The sequence below is a fragment of the Seriola dumerili genome, unplaced genomic scaffold, assembly GCF_002260705.1.
Source record: "Seriola dumerili isolate Sdu_G_001 unplaced genomic scaffold, Sdu_1.0 BDQW01001124.1, whole genome shotgun sequence".
In the NCBI taxonomy this organism is placed as follows: Eukaryota; Metazoa; Chordata; class Actinopteri; order Carangiformes; family Carangidae; genus Seriola; species Seriola dumerili.
The window spans coordinates 628,103-644,883 of NW_019175379.1; the positions used below are offsets into that span (position 1 = coordinate 628,103).

General features: G+C 42.0%; 1 protein-coding gene across 6 annotated transcripts in view; it reads right to left on the bottom strand.

Annotated features, from left to right (window-relative positions):
- Positions 1-16,781, bottom strand: part of LOC111237826 (sickle tail protein homolog) — a 65,967-nt gene that overhangs the window by 34,124 nt on the left and 15,062 nt on the right. For 4 of the 6 annotated variants that reach the window (XM_022767086.1, XM_022767085.1, XM_022767084.1 and 1 more), the window contains exon 1: positions 9,250-9,436. In XM_022767086.1, the coding sequence (XP_022622807.1) occupies positions 9,250-9,363 (114 nt within the window). In that variant the 5' untranslated portion in view covers positions 9,364-9,436. Of the gene's footprint in view, positions 1-9,249; positions 9,537-16,781 lie in introns of those variants that run through there. The other 2 variants (XM_022767091.1, XM_022767089.1) reach the window with 1 other exon arrangement.

Here is a 16,781-nt window from a genome sequence, read left to right on the forward strand (position 1 = left end):
ATGTGTGGATGTGTGTGTGGCTCCGAGTCTGTGGTCACACAGACAAAAAGGTCGTTATTCTCTCCAGAGGAATCAGCGTCCTGCATCCTCTACATGATGTCACACACATATAAACTCACACATAATCTAATGCGTTTAAAGGGGTGTAATTCTAGTAGTGCCAACGCTGAACTAAATTTTTGCACCTTTTCTTTTCTTTTTTTCGTTCTTTTACAATGAAAAGGAAAATCTTTGCTGGTTTTAAATCACACTATTTTGTCAAGTCTCTTTTTCATCCCATGAAACCAGCCCTGATAATGGCTTTGCTATTCATGCCTAATTAACAAGTCTGAGGACCACATACGATCTTCCTCTGAGCCTGAGATTTATTATACCAACTCTCCCAGAGGAGAGTTTCTCTGTGTGTTTGTGTGTGTGTGTAGAAAAACAGTCAGATAATCAGTGGTGAACTGGTTTTTATTAAGCTTGATAGAACTGCATCCAACGTTTCTGGATTTCCTGATAGCACGATCCGCTACACGGTACGGTCATGTCAACACAGTCAGCCACAGTTAAACCTGTTAATTAAATGATGTCTATTTTCTGTGCTTATCTTTCATGCTTTATTTTTATTACTGTCCATTGTTTTTTCCTCTTGCTGACTTGTAGTAACACGTATTGTCCTCATTATCCACTTCTGATCAGGGTGGCCTGTGTTTGACCTCTGAGAAACACAATGAGAAACACTGCAGTGCTCACACACACACACACACACAGACACACACAGTCCTGACCCCTCAGCTCTAGATGACTCAGTCCGCCATACGTGATAAGTCGTGAAACTCCAACTCTCTCTGTCAATAAACAACAGCACCCAATGATGCTGAAGGTGCTAAATCACCACGTTTTCACTGAACCGAGCTTCAGGCTTCACGACTAACTGACTTGTTCTGTTGGATACAATGTTAACACCCACTGAAAGTGTTACACAGCAAAGTAAATATAACAGAGCGGGAGCCGAGCTGCGTGGATATAATGTGAATACTTGTATATGTAAAACATGAGCCATAGTTGGGGTAGATTATGCTGTCAAACTGAGGAGGAGGTGCAATGATAAACTGCAGCATATGCTCCACTTCTGCCAAATAGTCTAATTTATTAGTGATTCCATTAGCTGCTGATGCCTGAAATATATACTTTCCCACTGTACACTCACTCACTTTCCAGGTGTTCCCTATCACCTACGTCGTCTTGTTTAGTAAATGAACACCATGCGCTCTGTTGCTTGAAGATGTATTTCAAACATTTACAGAAGAAATGCTGCTAACTTTTTGCCAAGTTGCTGCTATGCTTCTCTCTGTCCCGCACCCACACTCCACCCCTGTATCTCCACTGAGAGTGCCCAAACTGGAAATAAAGCACAGAAGATCAAAAATAAGGCTTGAGCCAGATGCTGGGAGCTGGCCCTGTCAGTGGTGAAATCACCCCGGTGTGCCTCTGTCTCTGATTTGCCTTTTGAAGTTCGGTTCATACCTTTAGCCCAAGGTGGAATCCAGATGTCGGGATGCATGCAAAGACTCGCAAAGCACAGGTACAGATAGAGAAAACAATGGGGGAAACACCCCTCTTGGTTGCTCCCCATTTGGTCCTGGAGATCATAAAACCTGGAATCTCTTGCCAGTATATCAAAAAAATGTTAACAGTGGTGCCAGTAATGGTAATCCATCAAAATGAAAGATTTTCAAACTTGCATCTGGCTGCCATGACTCCAGCCTGAAGACATCAGCAACACAAATACATGGTGAAGATGACAACATGGTTAGTCCATTAGATTAGCTACTAAACAAGTCACTTAGTTCCTCAATCGAGTCAATGCTGACCAAAAATAGATCGCAAGTGATAACAAAGCACAGAAATTATACCAATACGCCAGTAGGCTAAAGCTTCATCCAAGTAAACAAATGTACAATCAAATATTCATGACCAACCAAACAGTTAACAGCATGCTAACAACATGTTCTTAGTTGTCAGTCTATGTAAATACACACACTTTTCCTCTATACACTGTACATCTGTGTTTGGCCAAAACATTGCTGAGTGAAAACATCATATGTGGTTTGTCCACCCCCACTGTACATTGTGCTGGTTTAGCGCAACAAAGCTCTGCATTAGCAACAACAACAGGCACTGGAAACTAACACTGCCACAGTGTCCGTCATATACAGCACAGACTTACTGGAGAGACTGCGCTTCTAGTCTTTGAGCTGTTGTAACCAGAAAAGACAAGGCTGGCAAGGCGTGACAAGACAAGGATTGCAAATGGGGAATTAATTATTACAGTGTGCCTCATATGATTGTTGACTACATAATTCTCCGTTTAATTTGTCCCCTGTTGAAAGCTTTAATCACCTGTCCTATTTTGCCTTTTCTGTATTGGTTAAGTCGATCAGTGGTTTTCGAGAGACGACACACTGAAGTCAAGGAATGATGAAGCTCCTCAGGCTGCGACTGCTGTATTGACAAATGGTCTAAATTGTACCCAGTGGAATGTAAGGGCATAAGGTTAAAAAGGTCCCAGACATTTCACCTCCATTCTCTGCAAATCTGTCAAGAAGATCTGAACTTTTTAAGATCCTCATAACGACTACCTGCCTGTTAAGCCAGAGGAGCAATAATATAACTGAGGTAAGTCCAACTGCTGTTGTTTACTTAAGCCTGGGCTAATAGAGGTCTGCTTTGCTGCAGGATAGTGCACTGAAAAGAGCTCAGACCTGATTAGCTGGTCTGATTAACACACTGGCACTGCGTTTGAGACAGTGTGTAAAATTCTGTCTGGCTCGACTCATTATCAGCAGTGATCAGAGGCGGGTCCATCAGGGCCTTCTGTCAGAGCGGCTTAACCCCCACCCACCCCACCCCCGCACGACACTCTGGATTAGATACAGCCTTGGCGCCACTCCACGGACCACTTGTCCTCTCAGTTGGGGTGCTGCACCCCTAAAAAACCAGCCACATAACCCCTGTTAACTGGCAGGTCAGCGCATGCCCGTCATTAACCTTGTGGTTTTTGTTTGTGTTACTGAACGTACTCTCAAAGTGTCACTTCATGCAGAGGTGGCAGATGCGATTAAAAACAGCTCAGCTACTGCTCCTGATGGTCAGCGGAGGGGGTTTGATGATTAAAAACAGATGTTTTGCTGCAGACCTGCTGCACACAGTACCTGATTGTGTGATTTCAGGCACAAGGTGCAGTAGTGGGTATAACAAAGAAGCGTTTTGTGCAGATACACTCTTGGTTCATAAATGTTTTAGTATGCAATATCTGCATGCATGCTTGTTGGTTCATCTCTGCTCTTGTGACACCTTAATCGTTGCAGGGATACTGTGCCAGCAGTGGAGGACAATGAATGATCCTTTTCTCTGTAAAGTTTAGGTAATAACAGGAACAGTACTCCTCCAAAACTCCCTCCCTATTCTTCTCTCCTCTGATCACGGTCAGATTTCTTGCAGGGAGTTGATGCATGCTTGGAGCCAGTGTTATCTAGCTGACCTTGGTTCTGAGGAGCAAGAGTGTAGCAGAGCCAGGAGCCCACAGAGAGAAAGATGTGGGGGACAGGCCAAATGTTGAAATACCTCAAAAAGACTCAGAGGGAGAGTTTACAGTACATTTACCGTCCATAATGACAAACGTGCGCTATTTATGCTGCTTTGTTCGGCATGAATTGGTGGGAGGGTGCAGATATCCTGCACCCTGGCATTTTATTGACGTTGATGTTGTTACTAAATGCAGCATTTTTCCATGCTTAATTTCCATCACTGATCTTCTTCTGACATGCTGGCAAAGCACTAGTCCTGAAAAGGGCTCTCTACTCGTGTGATCCTTTTCCAAGGCCAATTTGTGTTCCCATTAAAGGTTTTTCTCTTGCCCTCCTCTCAGGGGATTTACTTACCAAGGCAGCCATATCTTTTTTTATTAAAGCCCCTAATTAAATCTATTTCAGAAAAAAAACATTAGAATATAAACATGTTTATATCTGCATTTCCCCTGTAGCCTTTTAAACTTTGTAATAAAGCTCCAACTTGGCAAGCGAAGACGTGGTGGTAAAGTTTGGCTTTGTTGAATCAGGCGGAAAAGGTCATCACCACACATCTAGTAACATTTGGAGATTTTTGATAACATCAGCTATAAACAGTCTTTTGCTTTTTGCACACACTGTTTAACTCTGTCTGCATGCAAAATATGACTGGAAATAAATAGAGTTACAGACTTCTAGTGGTGGAAATCATAACTTAACTCATATAATATGATTGTGGTACGTTTCCAGCAATAAGCAAATATAAGTGTATTACAAAGACAGTTATTTACTGGATTTTTCTCTGCATTTAAAATAGATAAAAACACTCTTCATTAAATACAGCTCAAAAATCCACCAGGATCATGTTAGAGAGCTTTGATCAGTTTTTATTGATACTGACATCTTCCTGGCAGCTGAAGCCAACAGACTGTCAACAGATTCTGATCTCTATATTGTTAAATTCTGATTGGTTCAGAAAGATGTCTGACACAACACACCTCACTCACACACTAAACCCCAAACTGCAGGGGAATTACACTATGAGCACCAAAAATGGCACTGGGAAAACAGTTAACCATCTTGACACACTCGCTATTCCATAATCTGTGCTCTCATCAGCCAATGGATTATCACAGTTTGGAGGTGACAGGTCTGTCTGTCTCTCTGTCTGGTGCCCACAGCTGCAGACAGCTGTCCTAACATGGCCGCTCAACCCTGTAGAGAAACCCTTGGCCCGAGCGAGTCACAGCTCATCACGCACAGACACACTGACACACAGGCGGAAGGGAAGGGAAGGGAATTCGGCGTGTGAGTACGTGTGTTGGTGATCGGTCAAGCGGTTCAGTTTGCGCTCGTCTAAGCCCCTGGGCACAGAGAGAGAGAGAGAGAGAGAGAGAGAGAGAGAGAAAGAGAGAGAGAGAGAGAGAGAGAGTGAGAAAGAGAGAGAGAGAGAGAGAGAGGATGGGTGGTGGTCAGGCCAATGGGATGTTATCTCATCTCCCTTGGGTGGGATCCAGGTCTTTGCAGGCCTGATGAGGAGAGGAGGAAATTAAACCACTCGCTTTTGTTGTGGGTTTAAGGATCACAGGGAGTGAGGGAGGGAATCAAGGGGCACCTTATATAAGAATAAGTCAGCGAGTGTGTGTGTGTGTGTGTGTGTGTGTGTGTGTGTGTGTGTGGCCATTGCTGGGAGGAGAGGGAGGGTCATCCACTTTTCAGACTAAAGCCATATCATCTTCCCAACCTCCGTTTGACCTTGATAAATCCCCGCCTTTGTAACTTAAACCTCCAGAGACATGTTTTGTCTCACCTCTAAGGCATGCACTGTTGCCACTGATGTTGTATTTCCTGTATGGTCGGCACTTTTACGTCTACGTGAGAACGGTAGCAAGTTTTCCCTCTCTCCCTCACTATCTAGTGCAGAATTCACAGCCACATTGTGGGCAAAGGCCACTCGTTTCTTTGCTGTTTTCCTCAAGGCAGAATATTTATACCTCCCCAGGACACCAAATGACAAACGCTTCAGTAAACTTGTTATTTTTGTTTTGTTTTGCTTTAATTTTCCACTGTTTATATTAGCCGGGAATGATTGCATCCCTCTTGACATTCTGAATTAGATTATGCCAAATGCAGTCTTCAATCATCTTTTCAGCGCTGCATTAATTTGCCAGAAATTCACGCTCAAACCAGTCTGCTTTGTGACAGCATCTTGTATCTTCTTCCTTGACGTGATAAATTCACGAGCCATCACCGCTCAAATCTCATCCCACACATCTGAATAACATATGAGGAGTTTCATTCCAAAATCAATTTGAGTGTCACGTCTTATAAAGTGACAATCGACATCGATGGATCACTGTATCTCTCTTGTCACATTTCAGTGTTGCTGCAGTTAAGGGAAGAACTTCAAAGGGGTTTTTATAATCACACAAACTGGGGTAAAACTTCATATTCTTTTTTACAGCAGCTCGACCAATAAGAAAGAACTGCCAGATAATTCCCAGCTCATAAGGACAGTAAGTTACAAACTAAAGTCTCTATGACCCTGAAGTTCACACACAAGCAATACACAATTATCTTCCTCCTGCAGCTTCTTATAACATGGTCTCACTATGTGTATAACCAGTAAGGAGATGGGTCATATAACTACACACAGAATGTGATACAGAATAAATCCAGCCATCTTGGACACATTCTAGTCAATCTGACCCCAGAAACAAGCCCACCTCTTCAGTACACATCTAACCGCATGCCAGGAAGTAGACGGTGCAAATGCAACATAAAAACTGACAAATCAATATGAGCTAAGACCACTAGAGTTTCAATTTAACAGATATAGGTTGCAAAAAGTCATTTTGGCTCTTTAATCGACTAATTAATCAATTAACTCTGATATGATGTCATTGCAAAAAAATACTTCCTGGAACTGCGTAACAATCATCTATTATTACTGCCTCTGTCTCCATAGTCATCACCACCATCAAGATCATGCAAGATACAGCATGTTGGAATAATAAAACCTCGACCTCCTTTCAAAACAGATCGTTTGCTTTGCAATTATGCCAACATAATTGTCATCTCGTTAAAAGAAATGCGGGGAGCGTGCAGCAGGTGATTGTGGCTTATGGATTGGTTTACAACTGACAACCTCACAAGGGTCCACCGAACTAAATAATACTGAAGGGAAGAGATCGGCTGCGCTTTGAGACTTCGTCGACCATTTCTTCGTGATAAAACTCGGGGTGCAAAGTTTTCACATTCGCCCCGTGGAAGTTTTGCAGCACCTGACAGACTGATGCGCACCGCGTCGGCCGCAGTGCACACTCTCCTCGACTTATTTCACTTTGCTCAAGAGCGCAGTAATCCATGCAATAAAAGAAGTCGCACTCCCAGCGCTGTTTTGAACGTGTGGGAATGCGCTGACAGTCTAACAGAACAATACATTATCCGACATATCCTACCTTTTATTGCCGCTAGTCGAGTTGAAATAGCCGATGTGGGTTTATTCCTCTCCTTGTAAAAAAGTTTATCTGTGCTCCCTCACGTACAGAGAGCCATGCTTCCAGACAGTCTTCAGGTCCATCGCCTCTTCTGCACAGCCGCGCTCCCTGCACTCACACTCACGCAGCTCTCTAGTCAGTTCGCCTCAACAGGCACCTACACGAAAACTGAGCCCCTCCAGCGGTGACATCATGAGTCACTATGGCAACTATGACTCCACCCCAGTACGGAGCCGACCTTACCTGTCTGACTACCTAAATTCAAAACAAACTCTTTCCATCTCTCCCCTGTGCGCTGCTCAATAACAACAGATGAACACGGAGTTTTCATGTACTTTATGGATAGGAAACTGCTAATGGATAAAAAATGCACAGACATAGGAACACATGTAAAGAAAAAAAAAAAAAAAGCACACACTCTACTTGCAGTAACGTAACATTATCATCTGATATTACCTATGCAAATCCACAGCCTTCCTGATCAGTGCAGTGCAGTGGACTGAAACAGCACCTCACGAAGAGGGTTTACTTTGCATGTGGGCAGGCTTTGTGGGCAAGTCTGAAAACAGCACACAAAATCCCTCTTGCACAATGCCTCATACTATTGCCTGGAGCTCCCTCGTGGCTTGGTGCCAGTCTCACCATTACCTCAATTGTTTTGGCTACAAAGCCAGCTTGCCCCTACCTTTTGTCTTCTCTGACCTGAAGCAAACAGTCACACAATGACCAGGTAAGTTAAATGTCCACCCTCTCTTCTCCGTGTTGCCCTCCCCCAATCAGAAGCTGAGGCACGAGGAAACTTTACAATCTGTAAAATCTCCCAAATAGCACTGGAAGGTGTATACTTTATACATAGTGCTGTAGTCTAGAATACACAAAGCAGTTATGGTGATCAAAACAGGCTTTCAAGTGTATGGACACTTCAAACTGTTTGTGGTTCACATGTTTTTTACTGTTTCACAAAAACACCACCTCACTGTTTCACAGTAGCTGTGGGAGGGAAATGTGACAGGCAAATTTATAGAACAAACTTCACATTTAACCCGCAGCGAAAAAGAAGCGAGGGAATAGTTTTGCAAGTTGCACTGTTGCCTCAGTCTGCAGAGGACAATAAAAATATCTGCAACTCAGTGGACAGGAGCACTAAGGGATATTGTCAATACATAAACCATACATTGACATTAAAGCTGCATGAATAGATTTTTGGCAGCTTGGGGACAGCAGGACAGGCTAAAACACAACACACTGACATTTGATCACCTCATAAAGTTTTAACATAAAGCTTTATATGCATATTTACACATCCAGTGGCAAACATTAGCATTTATTTGGAGTTGTTTCTGGCCAACTAACAAATCCATTATTCACTGTCCTTTTAGTTCTGTTTTTGGTCTCCACCGACTTTGTCAGCTGTTTGGTGTTTTAGCTGCCGACTGCTGCTGGAAACTGCTACTGCTGGATGTTGATGAGTGAGTGGTTTTGGGTTGGAGAACCAAAACAATGTGCTGAAAGATGCTAAAACACTCCACTGAGCAGATGCAGAGCTGAGTGACAAGTCTATGTGGGTTTGTCACTACGAGCAACCGCTTTCACATTATACTTAGTCATTAGATCCATTGGTAATATATTGATTAGTGCAGATTTAATATCAATTGACTGTTATGTAGAGCCCGAATGATGTATTGGTTGATATTGGCATCGGCACATATATTCTACAATATAATACTTTTATTAAGAAGCAATAATGCAGTGGAAATGAATATGTAATATAAATGAATGAATATATACGTATTTGTTCTTAAGTTATTTATTTATAGTTATTTATTTTTATAGTTATTGTATTTAATTCCCAGTTAAATTTACCATTTCAGTGCAATGATTTCATTTTGGACAATGAAGTTTATTGTTAAAGGGTAAAATATCCTGCTTTCATTACATATCTTTTTAGCAAGTGTTTATATATATATAAATAAATAGAAAAAAAAAAATATATATATATTTATATATAAATAATATATATAGGCCAATATATCGATATCGGAATATTTTTTACTGCCTAATAGCTCCAAAAATCCAATATCAGTCAGGCCCTACTGTTTTGTAATAACTGAAATAAACAACACAATAACTATATAATTCTAATAGATCATCTCAACAACAACATTCCATATAATGGCCTCTTTCAACCCACTGACCTGCTCCCGCAGCCGTTCCTGGTGGCCCATGATCGCTGAAGCATGATGGGGGTATTTCTGCTTCAGATGCTCCAGGAAGGCCTCCCTCTTCTTGTCCATGTCTGACGGCTGCATAGCCAGGATCTCGCGGGAGCTGCGGGCTCCCCCTAACGTGTGCCTTCGCGGGACAGTCCGACTGCCTTTAGCGTCTCCTCTCGAAGGTGGCGTCCCATTTGGGGAGGCCTGTCTGCGGCTTACGTGCTCCGCATCCTCTGGGGAGGTTACCTTCAGGTTGCTTTTGTTTTGTTCTGATGGGACAGAGGGTGGACACAGAGACAAGGGGTCAAAAACATGCTGTGCTGATGTTTTTACATCAACAACAAGTGCGTGTACATATGTTATGCTTCCATAGGTCATGAAAAGGACATGTCAGAACAAATTCAACCATCTGAGACCTACAACTTGAACTGAAAGAGAAAAGACAAAAACTGACTCCACATTCAAAAAGATGTTAATATTTTCTCCTGTAGCAACACTGAAATAAACATCGTCTGATATGCAGTCCACCCAGTTCATTATGTATCATGCTGTTTTATATTTCAGCTGGAAATCCACAATTTAATGTGACAGACACAATACTGGTGATGAAAACACCGAATTGAAACAGCTGTTCAGGCGTCTTTCCTTTTAAAGAAGCCATAGATATCCATTAATGTCGAGAGACGCAAATGAGAGACAGACTTGGAAACGATATCCAGAGCATCTGCTTATACATCCAGAGCCATGCAACATTTTGAGATTGAGCAGAAACCACCAGATGCAATAGATTTTTTGTAAGATTTTAAAAATGAAGTTAAAGTTCTTTTTTCTATTTTTGATGGTTATGTGACAGATCTGCTCCCACCATGGATGTTTAGTTTTCCAATTGTTGCAAGTGGGTTCACAGCTTTACAACAACAGTGTTAAAGATAGATATTAGATTTCAGAGCAGAATAGAGATAAAGTAAACACGACCTCCTTAGGCATTTGAGCATCTCTGCACTTTGTTATCTTGTCTTGAATCAATTAGGGCCTGGGGAATACAATTATAATCCATCAATCTAAGAGGTATCCTAAGAGATTCTGTCTGATAAGAGAAGAGAAGAGAAGAGAAGAGAAGAGAAGAGAAGAGAAGAGAAGAAAAGAGAAGAGAAATGAAATACAGGAGAGGGCGTGGATGGCAGCAAAAGAGGCGAGCTGCTCAAGTGTGAAAACAGAGGGGAAAGAAGCAATAAAGCGAACTGATCTGCTGCCTTGTTTTCGAGACAGCCAGGTAGAGCTATAATGTGTACCTTTCAGAGGGTAATGGTGGAAACTAAAGGACCTCTTATGGAGTTCAGCTCCTCAACAGTTGAAGGAGCAAATGTCTAGTGATGTGCCACTATTTTGTGGGTGGTTTAATATGGCTTTTCTTTTCTTCTTTGAAAGCTTGACTGCATGCTGTGAGCCACAGATGAAAAAAGGAATTACTTGTTTTCCTCACAAAGACATGTTGGGACTAAGACAGAGGTAACTTCGTAGGTTTAACTAGTGCAATGACTCAGGACTGGAAAAACATATGCTTGGTAAGTCCAGTGACTGGACTTCTCTTGGTTTTCCTTCGCCATGAAATTTCCTAACACTAAATTCTCTCTTTCAATCCACAGTTTTTCTCTATTTCATTGTCACCTCCGGATCTTTTAAAGGAAAACACAAAACTGCATTGATCAGTAAACAGGCCTAATTTCTGAAAAATACAAAGCACCGCTGCGTCATGATCAAGCCCCGTCACCAGCACCATCAGCCCAAACCCCCACCCTGCTCAAGTTCAGAGCCGCAGCACGTCTCATGTACTTCCAATCCTATTTTTAACTTCCAAACACAGTTTCCCCACTGCCAGCCAAATTACACTCAGCAGACAGAACAGACTCAAACCTCCAAAGGATCTGAATTCATTTGCGGGTGGCATGTCAGAAAGCTCATTACCTTCCCCAAGTGAACAATCTTTGTCTTCATCTGCAATTTCTTCTTCCATTGCACTCTGAGATCAACACACACACACACACACACACACACACATACACACACTAACACACACACAGTGACGGCGAAAGAGCGAGGCTGGGAGAACCAGCTAACTGCTTGCTTAGAGATTCCAGACGTAGCTCACGTGGAAAAAGGGGGCTTGAGATAGGCCCTGCCCCGCAGCCCCAGGATAGACTGGTGGGGATTTAGAAAGTCAACTGCATTCCAGGACACAAGGCGACTAGCCCCTCACCCTTAGGCTAAAAGCTCCTCTGCTACCATGGAGTGGTCATAGACGGAATATAAATGTGTGTGTTTGAGACAGAGGGTATATAGTGCGTTGTAAAAAGAAGATACTGATGAGAAACACACTCTCTCCTCTTAAAACTGGACCCTGAGACTAACAGGTGTCAGTCAACTGTCTAACACACACACATATATGTATATGTATATATATATATATATACATATACATATATGTGTGTGTGTTAGACAGTTGACTGACACCTGTTAGTCTCAGGGTCCAGTTTTAAGAGGAGAGAGTGTGTTTCTCATCAGTATCTTCTTTTTACAACGCACTATATNTGCGTTGTAAAAAGAAGATACTGATGAGAAACACACTCTCTCCTCTTAAAACTGGACCCTGAGACTAACAGGTGTCAGTCAACTGTCTAACACACACACATATATGTATATGTATATATATATATATATACATATACATATATATATACGTATATATACACACACCCACACACGCGCAAATATACACACAGTCTGTTCTTTATCAGGACTTTGTCTGCAAGCTGTCTCTTGTTTAACTCCCTGTCCCTGCTGAGGGGCCCACCAGATGCTAGCATGCATCCAAATGTGTCATAACCTACTTCTGCAGCCACATCCAAACTGCTCTCAGCGTACGGCAGCCAGCTAATATGTGATCGAGTTATCTGATCAACACAACAGAATAAGACAAGCGTCAGTCCTGCAGGCGATGTTGTTTCCAATTAGGAACCTCACGGGAGACACCACAGTCTTTCTGTTTGCTCCTGCTCCGGGGGGGTTTTTACGAAAAGCAACACTGTCCTGTTTTGCCTGACAGTCAGCAAACATGCTCGCCGGCTTCATATATTGGGCAAACATGTCAGTATATGCATGTCTGTGGCCGATATATATGCGTCCGTTCTTTTCAAAAGCGGGGGAGGGGGAAGGGCTGCATCTGTGCATGAGTTCATTTCTTTGCAGCTGCTGATGTAAGTGACCCAATCTAAATGTGCAGGACGGCACAAATTGACATACCTTAACAGGAAAATGTGAGGAGATCAATGGCCCAGTTTGTGGGCCATGTAATTGAAATCGGTGGGGTGAGCGCATGAACAAACATAATGCAGCAGCTGACGGATAATGTCTAACATATGGAGACAAGTCAGCTTCAACCCACTCTCCGTCTGCTTTCATGCGCTCACATGTTCAGGCACTTAGCCACAATAGGTGGACAGTCAACAGGCCAAAACAAGAGGGTCATGTCATTCTATCATACTGTGGAATTGAGTTAGCTTTATGCTATGTTGGTAGTCTTCACACAGTTAACTATAATGTTCAATTAATTCCAGGCGTTACATAGTGAAGAAAAGCCCCTTTCTTGTGCAGAAACTTTATTAAGCCGCTTCATCCACTCCTGCATGAGTTAGTAATTTCCTATGTTTCCCAGAAAATCCCCAGAGAACAGGCTTGAACATGTTGCATTCAGTAATAGCTATAAGAGCAGATGGCAAGTGCAACAGCTATAGCATAGTAAGTGTGGTGTTTCTTTCTCTTCTGATAAGATTCTCCCCCATATGATTGGTGAAAGCAGAGGCAGTATTCAGTCCAGAAACAGGAATATAGAACATTTATCTATATTTTCTATGCTATATACTTTACGAAGCAATAAAGGCTCCTTGAAAATACCTACAATATGTCATACTGATTGACATACAAGAAAATGACGTGAAACATGAAAATGTCAAATTTTTATGCCAAGTCATTTAGCACACGTTCAACTCTCCTTAAATATTTCATACTATTTCACTGGAAACAACATCTGACACGTAGTAAAGATAAAATGTCATGTGTTATCAGGGCTATGGCCTTTTCCTTGAACATTTACATGAGATGTTTCAGTATAAGGTCTGATGTTTGAAATGTTGCTGATTTCTACAGAAATGTCACTGAAATTCTTTTCCAGCCATAACAGTTAATGTCAGTGTTTCTGTGTCAAAAGCGCTCTGTTCCTGACAATAACACATACATCATCCCAACCAACCAACGGGTCGGTCTTTGCCAAGCCAAATTCATAATTAAAGCAGCTCCTCCAAACCACCAATTACATCCTGTGGTCCGAACAACCTGCCTCACTGCACTTTTACTGTCAGCATTCCAGGCCAAAAAATGACCTCCTTCTTTCAGAAAGTCACAGGGGGATCTGCGAGTGAATTATGTCTCGCTCCAATAGCTCAAGAATGTCGCGCTCTCTTTCACAACTGCCGGTGTTGAGTAAATGATGGTGCTCTCGTTTGAAAGACAACATGAAACACTTGCCCATGAACACCCAGGTCTTATGAGGAGCAAGGCCTCCTGCTGTTTGCAGCTACTTTCTGGTTGTCACTTATTTATGGAGGAATGTATCCCTGTGCAGACTCCCACTCTCCCCTACTATTACTGTCCCATAACTATGCAGTTAGATACAAAGCCCTGTTGTGTGTAGTAAAAGCAGGGCTCACAGAGCAATACCCTGAGGCCATGAATACTGATACACAGCACTGGTCCTCAGTTGACAATCTGACAGTATTTTACTATGTATAAGTTATCGGAGTTGTGATATCAGACAATCTGTTCATGCGGAACCAAGCCTGGTGTACAAAAGTATCTTATCTAAATATGATTAGAATAAATTAAGCTTCTAATGAACAGCAATAATATCTATTTTAACAAGGTATTTAGATTGTTACTTAGACTTTAAATTGTTTGAAAAAAAAAAAGAAAAAAAAAGCTGCAAGTGGAGTGAAATAATCATGACCCAGTCTAAGATTTTTAGTCACGCTAGCAGCTAAGACTGACAATGTTGGTCCACCATTTTAGTCCACACTGAAATATCTCACTGACTATTACATGGATTCGCATAAGATTTACTACAAGCATTCATATGTGCCAGTATGTGTCTGAATAACTTTGATGATCCCCAGCACTTTTCATATAGCACCACCAGCGGGTCAGTTTTCACTCGTTTGGTGAAATATCTCAACTGGGTCGATTGGCACAAATTGTTCTGGGACAATGAATCCTGAAGACTTCTGTGATCACTTTGACTTTTCATCTAGCACCACCATGAGGTGGCATTTGAGTTTCAACAGTTCTTGATGGATGGACTGTAGAGATGGAAATCACATCACTTTGCTGAAAGAGTTTGACATTTTTATTCAATTAAGAGATTTGTAGTGACTGTGTAGTTTGTTCACTTTTTTCCTAAGGTACCGCCTACAGCGGTATAGCTAAGGTGCACTGCTAATTCTGACTGCCTTCAGTTGTGTTGCTGGTACATTCAGTTGGTTGCTGGTTACTGTTACGTTAGCAAATGTTAGCATACTATCACACTAAACGATGTTGAACATGGTTAACATTAAACATCAACATCTTAGCATCGTCACTGCAAGTATCTTAGCATGCTAACATTAGCATTTAGCTCACAGCACTTGTGTACCAGCCTCAAAGAGATGCAGCTGTAAAGTCTTGTTTTACAATGATAACATCCTAAACCTAAAAGTGGCTTATAGCTAAATGAAATAATCAAGACCCAAAACTACAATGATGGCTTGTAAAGACAGCTGTGGGCATGTTTTCTCACTCCTCTGCATCTTGTGCCTAAAGAACCTTTGTTTTCCTGTCAGTCATCCTTCCCACGTCAGACCGAGACCACCTAATTCAATGCCCTTCACTTTCTTCCGCCCACAGTCAGCGCTGCACACTGACCCTGCCAAGCCACAGTAGAGGGCTAATGTTTGCATGTCTGTGGAGGTGACCAGCTCAAAGCCCACAGAAAAAAAGAAACCGATTTCTACACTGACTTCTCACTGATTGCTGATCCGACAGATAAGCTTCTTCCTGTGGAGGTAAGTGACACCAGAATTTTTTTTTTTTTTAAATGCCCCCGCAATGCAGCCTGGCCACATTTTTCACACCACACATCACGTATGCACACAAACACAGACATTCGTGGTTCAACACTCGCATTCAGGAAATATCTGACTTCCTATCTAGGTGTCTGTTTCACTCTTTGCCTGTTCAAGTCATAAAAAAAGTACAATTTTCAAGTCATGTCAACACTTTTGAATTTTGCACACAATGCAAAAAACATGCCTTCTGTGAGAGTGAGAGAAGGGGAGAAATAGAAACCTTTTCGTAAATAGAGGAATTTTACTTCTGGTTTACCCCCAAGGCTCACTGCCAAAGAAAATTGTCCACTTATGGGCCCACCAATCAGAGAGGCCTTTGTGAATAAGTTGAACTTTACCCCCGGGTCCTTCCTTCCAATAGGCTGTGGATGAGTGCTGCTTTGTTTTGATTTGAGGTTGATTATATGAGTTTCAGGTCAGGATGTCACAATATGGGGCTTTTTACTTTTTGCTGTCTTAGAACAGAACCAGACTTAATGAATTCAACATGAGATGATTCCGAAACTCTCATAGTTTGAGTGCACTTTTGTTGTTTTCTGATTTTTCCTTCCCATTCCTTTTCTTTGTCTTTTCACTGTAATACCCCTCACCCTCTTCCTTGTGATCTGAACTCTCTCTTCTCCTCTATCTATGTTTATGTGACCTGTTAATTCAAGAGTGAAGTCCACAGTGCCGGTGTGTGCTGTGAGAGCATTCACCCATAGCTGTGGTGTCCATTCGGGACACTGGCCCTGTCATAATGTACAGTACACTACATGTTTCCCAAATGTCTCCTTTCTGTTGTTCTCCCCATTGAATCACACAACTGTCCATTGCTTCAGGAATAAAATAAAAACACCACATATGAATTATACATATGAAGCTGACAAATAATGCCTTGTTAGTGGCTTCGCTCCTGAAGTTTGTAGTTTGACTCCTGACGAGATTTCCCTCTTCTACTTGTATTTTTGTAACTTTTTCCTTCTTCTATTCTGTCTCTCTATCTGTTTTTCTCATTTCACTTCCCTAATGAGGCATACATACACTGATTGCAATGCATCTTTTAATTAAGATACATGTGTGTATGCACAAATATGTACTGTATCCTTGTGTGTGTGTGTTTAGTCACAGGCCTGACCAGACTTTCCACTCTGGTGAAGCCTTATAAACAGACAGAGCTGCCAACCTGACAGGCAACTGGCCAAGAGATATGAGTTACAGTCATGTGGTCTCGTGTGTGTGTGTGTGTGTGTGTGTGTGTGTGTGTTTGTGTGTGTGGGTGGGTGTCATCACTGGGAATAGTAGCAGTGGTGGAGATAGTTG